Source organism: Seriola aureovittata, chromosome 8 (genome assembly GCF_021018895.1).
Source record: "Seriola aureovittata isolate HTS-2021-v1 ecotype China chromosome 8, ASM2101889v1, whole genome shotgun sequence".
Taxonomy (NCBI): domain Eukaryota; kingdom Metazoa; phylum Chordata; class Actinopteri; order Carangiformes; family Carangidae; genus Seriola; species Seriola aureovittata.
The window spans coordinates 6,377,318-6,390,291 of record NC_079371.1 but is presented as its reverse complement, the minus strand read 5'-3'; the positions used below and the strand labels follow the sequence as shown (position 1 = coordinate 6,390,291).

The 12,974-nt window shown below is 39.3% G+C and overlaps 1 protein-coding gene and 1 pseudogene across 1 annotated transcript; one reads left to right on the top strand and one right to left on the bottom strand.

Moving 5' to 3' along the window:
- The window catches only part of LOC130173970 (ecto-NOX disulfide-thiol exchanger 2-like), a 160,370-nt pseudogene that overhangs the window by 52,223 nt on the left and 95,173 nt on the right, over positions 1-12,974 (top strand).
- Positions 574-3,987, bottom strand: LOC130173352 (zinc-binding protein A33-like). Its single transcript, XM_056382549.1, has 2 exons — positions 3,911-3,987; positions 574-3,769 (listed from the first exon to the last, which is right to left on the bottom strand). The coding sequence occupies exon 2, from the start codon at positions 3,765-3,767 to the stop codon at positions 2,145-2,147; it is 1,623 nt and encodes a 540-aa protein (XP_056238524.1). The 5' UTR covers positions 3,768-3,769; positions 3,911-3,987; the 3' UTR covers positions 574-2,144.

Below are 12,974 nucleotides of genomic sequence, written 5' to 3'. Positions count from 1 at the left end.
ACAATAAAAGCACATGATCATACAAAGAACAAAGTGTGCACCAGTACAGTCCTTGTTCTGAGAAGTACCAGCTCAATACTGCTGCAAGATGCTGGACTGTTCTCCTGAATAATATCTGTTAACATGTTGCCTGTTGCATGTTATTAATGATTTTGACCTCTGTCTTGCTCTGGATTGGGACAAAGCTGTGAGATTTATTCACCACCTGCATATGCCTGTTCCCATTTTGCAGATAACTTGTTATCACTTGAGACAAGGCCATGCAAATATCCATGTCAAATCATTAAAATCTCATTCCCTTGTTTCCAAAAGGCAAAATTAACATTTCTTTTGTTTTTCAAATTGTAGGGGGAAGAAACTTAACTGATTATTTTGCAAGTGGTGGCTACAAAATTGCTAAGTATATGTTGTGGGAATCTCAGGCTGCCAAGAGACTCTAATGTGTGTTTATATTCCGCAAAGTGACAGATGCACTTTAATTGCATATTGAAATAATTCAGTTTTCAGTGTCTTTCTATTCTGGCAGGATTTCTTATATTCTTGTGAGTGTTTATCAAGAAAGAAATCGAAAAAATGACTGGATACAACTTTCTAAATGACTTTTTTTATTCATTTTTTTTCAGTGACAATCAGGCAAACATTAGATAGTGGACATACTTTTCACTCAGCTCAACACTCAGCAGAATGAGGCAGTATCCATTCAAACACAGTACCGTATACAGACGAGAGCGACATTTTCATCATTCATGTGTTTATTATTTCATATTTTTAGAGTTAATCATTTAAAAGAGCCAAAAATTGTCAGAAAAAATAAGAAAATACAAAGTGGCATCTTCAAAAATTCCTTTTTTTTTTTTTACCAAAAGTCAAAATATTCAATTAACAATGGTACATAGTGGAGTACAGCAACATATTTTCACATTTAATCATATTTGTTTTCTTTTTTATAAATGATTGTCAAAATTTCTGTAAACTTACTGTTGATGACTTTACTTATTGTTTCAGCCCTAATATAGACTGTCAGCACTTTCTCACACGTGTATCATGAATCATTGCTTTTATTTAACACCTTGTAATTCCATTTATTTTTCATGCTAACTTCAATGAACAGATTACAGGGTTATCTTGATCTAATTAATTAACGTCAAAAATGCATGACTATCAAGGTAAAATATCATGTAACTATTACGATCCAGTATGTGGTTTTCATCTTACAACTACCCGCTTTACTGGCATCTAAATGATTCAACATCCAATGGGCCAGTGTGACGGGCTTTGGTATTCCTGTCTCCCAAACCTCTTTTTGCTGCTTGATGACCAGATGAGATTTATTTAAGAAGCACACCCTCAATAGACCTGCATCATAACAATAAAGATATACAAAAAAAAAAAAAAAAGGAAAAAACAAATTTAATTTGACTCTGCTCAATAAAAAGTTACTTAAGTCTTTCCTAATCAGGCTGATATTCCACATTTGAATTAGCCTTGCACCTGCACATTTGGCTAATTTTAATTAGAGGACAGGGCATTATGTGCCAGTCAGGCTCCAGTGTTGTGGCTGATCAATTTAATAACTAACCTTTTAACTGAGCACATTCATTTGTGGAGAAAACGGTTATTATCCAGAGCCACATTAGAAGAGCTGAATAATAAGAGTCTTTTAGGACCATCCATCACAGCATTATGAAAAAGTCCTGATATGTGGCACTGAGAGCAGCACAAAACAAATGGTATGAATCATTTGTAAATTCTATTTGACCTGCTTGTATAAATATTTCTGGTATTTGTGAGCCCATGGTGGTGCACAGGAGCAGCTTTAAAGTATCAAAGTTAATGGTCAGCTCATAAAGATTTCTTTTTGTAACCCAGGGAGATGCATGGCTATGTCAGTGTCTGCCAGAGGTGTGTGTGTCTGTCTGTCTGTCTGTCCGTCAGTCCGTGTGTATAGTGAATGTCCTGATGGCTGCATGCGGACTCTGTTGGTGATCTACTGCTGTCTGTGTGACAGGTGACACTGACACTGATGGATGGGACAACCAGAATGACACTGGAGTTTCACAGATAAAAACATGTCAAAATTCTACTATTGTGATCTTTCTCCCTTTCTCTTTCTCTTTCACAAACCCAGAAAAAAAAAAAAAAACTCAGCTTTTGTGTTTGACGGGAGTAATGATCAAGGGGGCTGAATTCTTGCCCTCGTCATTATCACAGGGGCTGAAGAAAGGAAAGAGCTTCTCGGTGAAGTTACATTCGGTGAAGGAGAAGATGTTAGCCCTGGCATCCACATCATAGAAGGAAACTTGGCCCTCTTCATAATCAACAAACACCCCAACCTTTTGAGGCATCTTCCTCTCAGGGAGGGTAATGGCAGGGCCTGCATTGGCTGTAAACTCATTTCCCTTCCTCAGCCAAATGGTCCAGTAGCCATTCTTGGGGCTAAGTCGAATATCTCCCTTTCTGTTGATGGACTGGTTTGCAACCCCTAAATCCCATTGTGGTTTGTCTTTAACCTGGACCTCATAGTAGAATTTTCCTGAGGAGAAACCCTCCTTTGCCAAGACATTAAGGACATGGTCAAACCTCTCCTGTTTGTTCGGGACATTCCTCTTTCTGTTTCCATGTGTGACTTGTTTCCCATCTGCAGAAACAGTGAGCTGGGGGTTTGCAGTGTCAGGATCCAGAGTTACATCTACAGCATGCCGCTGCTTTTCTTTCAAGTCGGGATCACACAGCATACTTATTTCTCTCATGACTGTTGTCTGCAGCTTGGCCAGGGCTCTCTGTTCTATAAACTCGTCACTGGTAAGAGTCACATTAGACCAGTCCTTCACCTGGGGCTCAGAGATGGTAAGAGAGAGGAGATTCTCGAGGAATTTGAGGGGGTCGTTGGCAAGTGAGACCTGATTAAGCTCCACGTTTTTCTGATTTATTTGCATAATTTCTTCCCCCAGTTCTTTAATGAATCCTTCTGCCTCTGTTCCAGCTTTTTTCTGCTTCATCTCAATTACCTCAGTCAGCTCAGCATGGCTTCTCTTAATGTAGGAAACCAGAGCAGTCATCACATGCAAGCTGCATGACAGTGCCTTTGCTGCATTATTTCTACTAGCCTCCATTGAGTTTTGAATCTCTTGAATTTTCTGCTGACGCTCCTGGATCATTTTATCTGTGTGTGTCTTTTCGTTCCCCAGCAGGACTCTTCTCATTTGAGCCTCCTCCTCTAGAGGCACTATCATATGGGTTTTATGGTCACTTTTGCAGACCTCACACACAAACTGATGATCCACCCTGCAAAACAGGTCCAAAGGCTCGTCATGCATCTTACATATCCTGCTCTCCAGGTTTTCGACTGGGTTGATCAACTTGTGCTTCTTCAGGGTTGGAACTTTCTGATGAGGCTCCAGATGTTTTTCACAGAAAGACATGAAACACACTAAGCAGGACTTCACTGCGGCTTTTGCCTCTGTACACATACTACAGAGTACATTCCCATTTCCTGCTTGTTCGAAGGTACCGGAAGTTTCTCCAACTCTGTTTTTTAACTGTTCAGCCATCTCCTGAATGACAGTGTTAACCCGAAGCATTGGTTTTATGTGGAACTCCTCTTTACACAGTGGACATGGGAATATAGCTCTAGTGTCCCAGTAGTTTGTGATACACTCAGAACAGAAGGTGTGCCCACAGGGAATCGACACTGGTTTAGTAAACACACTCAGGCAGATGGAACAAACAAAGTTTTCTTCAGCTATTAGACTACTGGAACAAGCCATAACTAGAAAGTATAAGGACAAATAAAGAAAAAGTTAAAGCAGCATAATTTGAGTCTAGATAAGAAGTTGTCAGTCATAAATTATGGACATACACTAGTTTACACAAAAGACAGGACTGTAAATTTGACAAAATGCAACTTTACCTGTTGTATGAGGCTTTTCTTAACCTTTGAGACTTGTAAAAGAAATAAAAAGCATGCGTCTCTACTCCTCGTCTTTTAGTTTCTCTTTCAGTAGTGAGGTCAGAGTGCAAGTTCCCTCCCATTTCCTTTTATAAATGCAGCAAGTTAACCCATTACATGCTCAGTTATCTAGTGACCCACATTTAGAGAAATTTTTCTTTCTTTCCAGAGCCATCATAGCTTAGAAACATAGGATGTGACCCCAAATCAAATCAAATCTCACATCAAAATGTATACAGCTGTATGAGCAGCAAGTTCCTTTCAGTGTGTATTACTCATTTTATTCTTTGCTTGTTGATACATCTACAGTGTTAGTTCTTCAGAAATCTTTTTCATGTACAGTATTGAGCACAAATTAAACGAAAGTTCTGAGATGGTACAACATGCTGCACACATGTATGTGCATTTGCATTATATGAGAGTGCTTAGTGGTGATATTTGCATAATAAACTGTAAATACACTCATCCTGTGCTTTCTCCTCTGAGGAAACAAGTCTTTGAAAGCAACAGCTCCTCTGCATCCTTGGAGGCTATTGTCAGAGCTGAAAGAATCTGTGTTTGTGTGTAGGTTCCTATGCGTGTGCATATGAAAAAAGGGCTGATGTTTGATAAATTGGAAAAAAAAGATGCGAGTGATACAATGCACTTAACCTTTCAATGACACAAATTAATTAACCTCCATATGGTGTGGTACGTCACTTAAAGTGGATATGTTTGTGTGTGAATATGTGGGTGTATGCTGTATGCATCATACCTCAGTATTTGTGTGCTCCATTATTCAACAGTTGTGTATTTGCTGTAGTCTTCCTGTGTGAATGTGAATAGCTGGTGCAGCCTCAGTAGCCATTTATGAATCCAGTGACTGATGATATCAAGACGTACTGTAAAGGGAATGGGACTATTTTATCAGTATTATGAATTATGTATGTATATATATATATGTGTGTGTATACACACATACCCACAGTATATATATACAGTTTATGTGTTGAGAGAAAAAACGCACCCCAATATAATGTTTTCATCTGAAAATGACAGACCACCTCTGATCAGAGCTCTCTTGAGCCACGTCTTATTCAAGCATCACCTCGATGCTGTGCCTACCATAAAACATTCAAACGACATTTGGATCAGACGGGGATTGCCTTTGATCCAGATCTGTGTGGAGCTCCAGGACCCAAGCCCTTCTTCTTTGCAGGATGATAGGTTCATCGAATGATGAGAGGGAGTCAGGGCTTTTCTCGTCTCTCTTTTTTTTTCTTCTCACCCTTTCCATCTCTCAACCACCAGTGGTGGATTACAGGTTACATTGAGTAATAAGAGAATATCACTATTAACAAAACACAATTATATTATATTATTTTAAGATGCATGGCCAAATGCATGTGGACACCACTTTCCACATGCTGAGCTTCTAATCCCTTGAATTTAGGGAGATTGTAAAGAGTAAAGTAAAGAGTTATTAATCCCTCTAATCAGTCGTCTTCTCCATACTAGTTGTGAAGTGATACCTTTTGTAGAGCAACTGAGCAGTAAAAGATTGGACAAAATGACCTTGTGCAAAAATGTGGTATTTAAGTTCTGACAGTCGTGTGTAGGTTTATCTCTGTTTGTTTGTGCCGTCAACAAACTTATATGCAGCTGCCAGGAGGACGTATCATGATATTAGCTTCAGAATGTGTTTTTGCACAGAACAACTGTAGCTTTTGTCTCCCATTTGTTACAGTGCAGTCGTTCAAAATGGTGCAGCTACCTGGCCTTAGTATACACTGGCTATTAGTCTTTGTATTAGGATTTTAAAAAAAGTATCTGAGGCTATCTTTTAAAGGAGCTGTTTGTAAATTTTGCTATTGCTACATAGCCAACATTAGCATTAACAGCTGTTTACTTATCACTCAAGAGGAAATGTTGTTAGTTCAGCATCAAACTTCATTCTTTTACTCACCAAGACCTGTCTCCAGCGGTGGAAAGCAACACCAAACCACAAAAAACAGGCAAACTCTTGTTTTGCCTCTATTTCTATCACTAGCCTCGGTGTGGCCGAACTCATTACTTTCCTATACCGAGTAACTATACGAGTAAGAAGCTCTGTTCAGAGGGCGTATTATAACCTCTGGTCTTGTACATGCAATGATGGCTGAAGCTCTTGGCCATCACCACCACCTACTCTACACAAGAAACCAGATTCAGCGACAGAGAAAACTTACAAATAGCCCTTTTTTAATGCTACATCATACTCATCATGCTGTAGATACGAGTGTGCTTCTATGGCAACAAATTGAAGGAAGACCTTTCCTGTGTCAACACGGGAATGTCCCCACACACAAAGCAAAGTGCATAAAGAAATGGTTTTCAGAGAACTTGACCAGCCTGCAAAAGGCCCTGACCTGCTGAATGGTCTGGTTGGACACTCAGTTGAATAGCTTTTACGCTGGCTCAGTATTACAAGTTGTAAATCATAATGTGTTTCAGTATTGGCAATAGAGCTGTCTCTTGAGATCTGAACTAACATTCAAATGTGGGGGAAAATTTGGAACATATGACCTGTGTGAATTGACAATGTAATAGTGCAACAGGCTGTGTCGTACACTCCAGCAGGGGGTGTTCATAAACTGTGGGGAGCAGTGCCCTTTTGTATTCTCCAAGTGAGCATGTTGTTCTCCTCAATAACAAAAAACAGAGGAAAGAAGTGAAACGTACTGAACTGATAATCGTGACTCTTTTGGATAGATGGAAAACCTGTGAATAAAGGTAAAGCTTTTTGCTGCCTATTAAAACTTGAACTTCCTCACAGTAACATTAATACAACAACAAATTTCAAGTGAGGATTGAGCGATTTGGGTTTCATTGAAATTAATTCAAGTAAATTACATGTTCTAATTCTTTCAAACTCCAGTCACCTCCATCACTCTAGTTTGTTTACTACTTGGTCAGAGCAGAGGGTTGTGTTATTTTCAACCCTCAGACACAACAGTTCTGGAGGGAAGATAAATAATTAGTCATGAGATGAGTTTCTCCCTTCATCCATCAGCCTGGGGAACATGGCTGCCATAGGAGAACTGAAGCCAAATGAGAGCCCTCTCCCTCCAGTGTTTCTGCTCCCCAGACACTCAGCTTTAGATTCCCCTCCTCGATGGGTTGACTTTGAAACGCTCAAAAGCTTGCAAGGACAACTCCATCTTAATCAGAGGGTTTGCAGTTTTTTTTCACGGCTCTTGTTAAAAGCAGGGCTTTTAGCATTGGAAAGAGGGAGCAGAGATACTACTTTACTTTTTAATCAAAATTAGCTAGCAAAGTAGACGCACTGGAACCTGAGTTGCAAGTCAATTCAAAGTACATTTTGTTTGAGGTAATCCATGCTATTAAATTCTCCGGCTGTAACATGAAATCTTTTATCCACCTATAACATTTCTCATCTTCTATTGTAATCTGGCAGTGTGGCGGAAGATTATGCAGGTTTTGTGAAGTCATATGAGGAGGAATGGATAAACGTGCGACACTAGCAGCTGAGAAGTTATTTGAAGTTCATTAAGTGAAGAAAATAAACACTGAATTTGCACCTGATTGTTCCCCATAGGAACCGACTGTTGGTAGAGGTATATTTGGTGTCTGGGGAATATTTTAAAAATGTAAAAGTGTGAGGAAACTCTTTGTCAATGTATCGGTGCTACTCTGCTGCATTGAAGTCAAACTGGACATTTTCTTGATCCCTGAGTGTTGCATGGAGATTTAAAGGATCAGAAAGCTTATTTCCAAATGTAAAGGCTGTTGAGCTATTTTATCTACACTCTTATTCATTAGGCACGTGGTGACTGTCGGACTTACACCACTATGGCCTCCAAACACCGGAGGAATTAGTTTCTGTGATAAGCTGTTTCATCTGTTGAATTATTCATTTGTGCTGTTTGCGAGTCTCAGTGCGAATGATTGAAGACTCAAAGAGGTGAAATATTTTTTATGTGACAGAAATGTTTCCATCATTTTTGTTAAATTGTCGGACATGAGTTCTTTTCCTTGCATGAGTACAAACTCATACTTATGTGAATGTGAATTCTGTGATAGTAGCACTTGTTGAACTCTAACTGAAACTGTAGGGGACACTGCTCCTGGACTGCGCAGAGGTATAGGAAACTAACAAAAGCGGTTTTATGCTAGGGATGCTGCAAAGATCTGTTTACAAGATTTTATTCAGGCAGCAAAACAATGTGAAATTTAGAGTCTTTGAGTTTTCTTTATTAAATTAAACTCTGTATTTGATACTATTTATGGTCTGCTCTGCAAGAGCCATTTAATGTATTTAAATTAAGTAAGTACCTCTATATTTATATGTTTTCATCATCATTCCAATGCCGGATTTAAATGTCCTTCAAAGACTCGAGAGATTCACAGAAATCAAAAAGCATTCAAAATGTGCTGGCTTTTATTGTGAAATGGTCACAGGAAACAACCATGTATTTGTCACAGAGGTTAGCATTGACAGCAACATGTGGCTAGAAAAAAATGACACTGTCATTTTTAACATTTTCAGTCAGTAAATCACTTTTAAGGAGTAATTGACCAAGAAAAGCAGCTACAGTGAGATGTGAGATAAAGAGGCGCAGGTGACAGACTGCGCAACACCAACTCCTCGGCATGGTAATAAGCTCCTTTTACCACGTCCTGCTGATGTGTGAAAAAACTACCAGGAAATCAGTTTGCAATTATTATAACTTATTATAACCCACTTGAGTTTTCATTGGTTGCTTCATAAAGAGATACACCAGTTGTATTTTTAAGCTGCTCAGACAGTCTTTGCTGTCGTATTAAACAGCGCGTTTTGTAACCACAGGTGCAGCCAAATCAAACAACACTGAAACATGAAGGATTATAACTTTAAGTACAAGATGGAAACGTTTTTGACATGAAAAAAAGAAAGACTGGTGATGCTCAACAAGCATACAAGCAGAATCAAAGTAAAGATAATGTAACAATGTCTGAGCGTGTTTTTCGGCACAGCAGTAATTATGTGGATGAAAGGAAATCTGTGGTTTGTATTTGGAGAATGTTATTTGATTGAAATAACATCCCACTTATTCACTGTGTTATTCATTTTTAATATAATATTAATATTTCCATATATAGTTTTTATTTACTTGCATCTTTTTTGTACTTCCATAGATGAGTAGGACAAAAATGTTTGGGAATGGATTGGTTCAGTTTAGATGTCTTGAACAAAAAAAAATGATAATCATTAGTTGGTAATCAAAATGGTAACACAACATCCTCCTTAAATCTGTTATTTGAGCTATAGATATTGTTCCTCCAAGCCTTTAGTCTCACTCTTCACTGTTCTTTGCATTTTACAACATTTTACTCATTTCGTAAGACCAGGATAAAAGTTTGATTTTCAGTGTTCCAGTAGAGACTGTGGTTAAATAGACTGTAGCAGTTTCGATTTCACAGACTGATTGTTGGTTTTTGTTCCTCTGTCTCATTCTCACTCTTCCTTTTTCCAACATCAACTACTTGATCTTCCATATCCGAAGTGACGCTCCTCTCTTTTGCAGCACCCGCCTCTGAAACCCTCTCTTTCTTTCCGTCCATACGTTTCTTCCTCCTCTTCTTTTTTTTCCCCAGTCACTCTCTACAACTTCAGCCACATTTAATGACTCAGAGCTGCAGCCTTTCCTTGGCTGTCACAGAGGGGCTTTTAACAAGGTCCTGCACTCCTTTTGCTCTTTCCTCCTCTTTTTACCATGCAGCCGCCACTTTTCCCCTCTGTCCAACTGTAATTTAGCCTTTTGCTGATGGTGTGTCCAGGTGCCTGACAAAACTAGAGGGAGAGATGGGAAGTAGTTAGAGGCTATTAGTCTTTTAAGGCCTTAGTAAAGACAGATGGCCAAGAATTGGCTTGACTTATAGCCATGTATTGAATGAGTATTTTATATTTCAGTTAATGGCTACATTTAAAAAGAGTTTATGGTCTCTCAAATATTAGTCACTTAATCTTTTAGTCCACCGAAAGAAGATTCATTGTCAACAATTTTGATAAACAATCGTTTCAGTCATTTCTCAAGTGAAAATGCTAAATATTTATTTTTATTTTATAGATTTGTTATAGATTTGTTGATTTCCTTCATTTTTTATGATAAGATACAGAATCTCTTTGGACCTCTTTGGACTGTTGTTTAAATGCAGCATCACATTTGAAAATAACAATTTGCTTTCTGGGAAGCTACGTCCTGTTATTTTATACATCAAACAATTCATTGATTCAGTGAGATACTAATCAGCAGATTGATTGATAGTAAAAAGCATCATCTTTACAGATGAATAGAGTGATTAAATGTTGTATATAACTAAAGTGTATCTCAGCTAATAGAGGAGGGAATGTGTGCATGTGTGTTTATAGATGAATGGAGATCTGATATCCTTGGGCTTATATTTGTATTCATAACGAACAAGGAAATTAAAGCCAACTAAAGCACCTCAGGCCCCCTGCATTTCAATTATAGACAGTATAAAAGAGCTATTGATCCATAGCGGAGGAGACACACAGAGAGGCAGAGGGATTTTTAAATACTCATCAGTCGTCACACTCCTATAAGGTTTGGTAAATCTATTCTGTAATTGATTTCTTAGGAGGAGGCAAAAGCCAGTGAGCTTCAGCCTGCAAAGTGAAACAGTTGAAAGTAATGGTGTGCTAGTCTGAACTACATTCCCCTGCGAATCTCTCTGCACTGTTTTCTTAGTAATCTATATCGTCCTTCAGTGTTCTCCTGAAGCCCCGGTGGTTTCTGGTGTTCCATCATCTTTAAGCTATAGTAAAGAGCAGGGATGGGTGGCTGCTCAGGTTCATTCAGCGTTCCACCTGACCATGATAGATGTGAGAAAAGCTCAGTTCACACCTAAATCACAGAGCTTCCCCACCCCACCACAACACACCTCACCCCTTCCCATCACCCCCAACTCCTCTCTCAATTGGTTTAGCAGTGGGATCCAATGTGTTCAGCCAGCCATGCACTGCAGAAGCTCTAGAGGTCAAACAGGCATCTCCCAGATGTCCAGTAAGACCGTCTAGTTCCATGGATAGATTACTACAGGGGCCTACCAAGCACAGGCTCAGGGGCCCAGAGGATAGCAGTGGGGGTCAGAGTCTCTTTTTGAAGGCACTGTTGACATTTCTTGTCAAATAACTAAAAAGACAAACATAACAACTACAAAGAGATGCGAAAAGACTCCAAATAGACGCAAAATGGCCCAAAAGAGACATAAATTGTTAAGAAAGGGAATGCAACACAACTCATTTGGAGACACAAAACTACTACAAAAACAACCCACAACAAATACAAAGAGACACAAAATGTCCACAGAGATGCAAAATGACTAAAAAGACAAGCAAAATAACCACAAAGAGACACAAAACAACTACAAGGAGATGCAAAATAACCACAAAAAGAAACAGAATGATCCTGGGACCCCGCTTCGAGTCTATAAGAGTGGGGGACCTTTTCCATGTCTGTGTCCAGGGTCTCCCTGTCTCATGATGCATCCATGTCTAGCTCCTTCCCTCATTGTTTCTTTCTTTTGTCTCTGTTTTCTTTTTGTATAGTATCTTCCCTCTGTGCCATCTGTGTCCCCTCAGTGTCTCCTGTAACACCACAGACGGTCTTTGTGAGAGATGGGAGAGATCACAGAGGATTTCTGTCTATCTGACCCTGGCTCGCCCTTCATCTTCCTCTCACAGCTTGATCCATCACACACAAGTGCGTTTTATTGTTGTTTGGCAGCCGGCTCTTGGCCCATGGCTCTACTTGTCTCTCTCCGCCCCTCTCATTATTACAGTGAGCCTTCCTCTGTTGGGAATAAGCCAGCATATTTGCATTTCCTCTGTACTGTGTTTTTTTTTTTTTTTGTGGTATGTAAAACCACTCTCAAGCTCAAAGCCCAGATTCTTTCAGATATTGTTATACAGGAGCTCTGTGATCAGGTAAAGGTCATTCATAAAGAATCCTTTACCGACTCTCTTGAAATATTTATCATCAGCTCTTAAATGGCTTCCATCAAACAAGAAGAAAATTGCAGTACCTTAAAGAGGCAGTATGTTGTTTCACAAGTAAGGATAGGAATTGATAAGATTTTATTGATACCGTTCAATTCCCGATCAAATTTCTGTGTGCAAAAAAAGGAGGCCTACACAGGTTCTCGCTACACCAGACTGGCTACACAATGTAAACACAAGCCTATAGGCTGTGACTGCTTCTTTATTACTGATTCTATCAGCTTCAGGCTCATGCTCTACCAGATTTCCTTTTAGAAATTTTTTAATAAAGAATACTATTTATACTATGGCTTGGCTGACCAGTGGTGGATTTTATATCCTTAGAGATGTGCATCCATTTTCAAAATTTAATCAATATCCAAGTAACTTTTGCCAGACCTCGAAGTCACAAACAGCCCTGGAAGGGGCTGGTAAGACACAGACCAAGAAATACATCAATAGACAGACCAGAGAGAGATGCACTGCAAGCTAGCACCTTAACGTTAGCCTACTGTTATTTGCTGACATCAGTGTTGGAGGAGGGAACAAGTTTACCTTATTTCTTTTCGTGACCAAAAGGATAGTTCCAAACACTGACACACTTTCACATGAGCGGGATTCTGGGACCTTGCGTAGTGAGTGTTTTGGCCCATCCAGCTCTGAAAAATATGCAGGCATCCATAAAAGGAATCGATAAGCTTGGACATATGCAAGTCCGATAGTTTGCACAATTTGGAGGCGGTTCTCAACTGGATCAGGTTTTCGATCCCCAGCCCTATTCACAAGTATGCTGGATTTAATTCAAAGACGCTGTTGCCTGCCTGCTTACTTTGGCTGCCTCTGCCACCATATCCATCTCTCCTTGACCCTTTAGAGCAACAAATATCCGTTGTGTTGAGAAAATGTAATCATCTGCTTGACAATGTGAAAGAATGAAATTCCTCCAACATAAAAAGTGCACCATCTCATCCTCTTCACTCTCTCTCATGCTCTCTCTGATCTTTT

Excerpts from the sequence above, each read along its gene's own strand:
- LOC130173352 (XM_056382549.1), bottom strand. The coding sequence starts at position 3,767 with ATGGCTTGTTCCAGTAGTCTAATAGCTGAAGAAAACTTTGTTTGTTCC.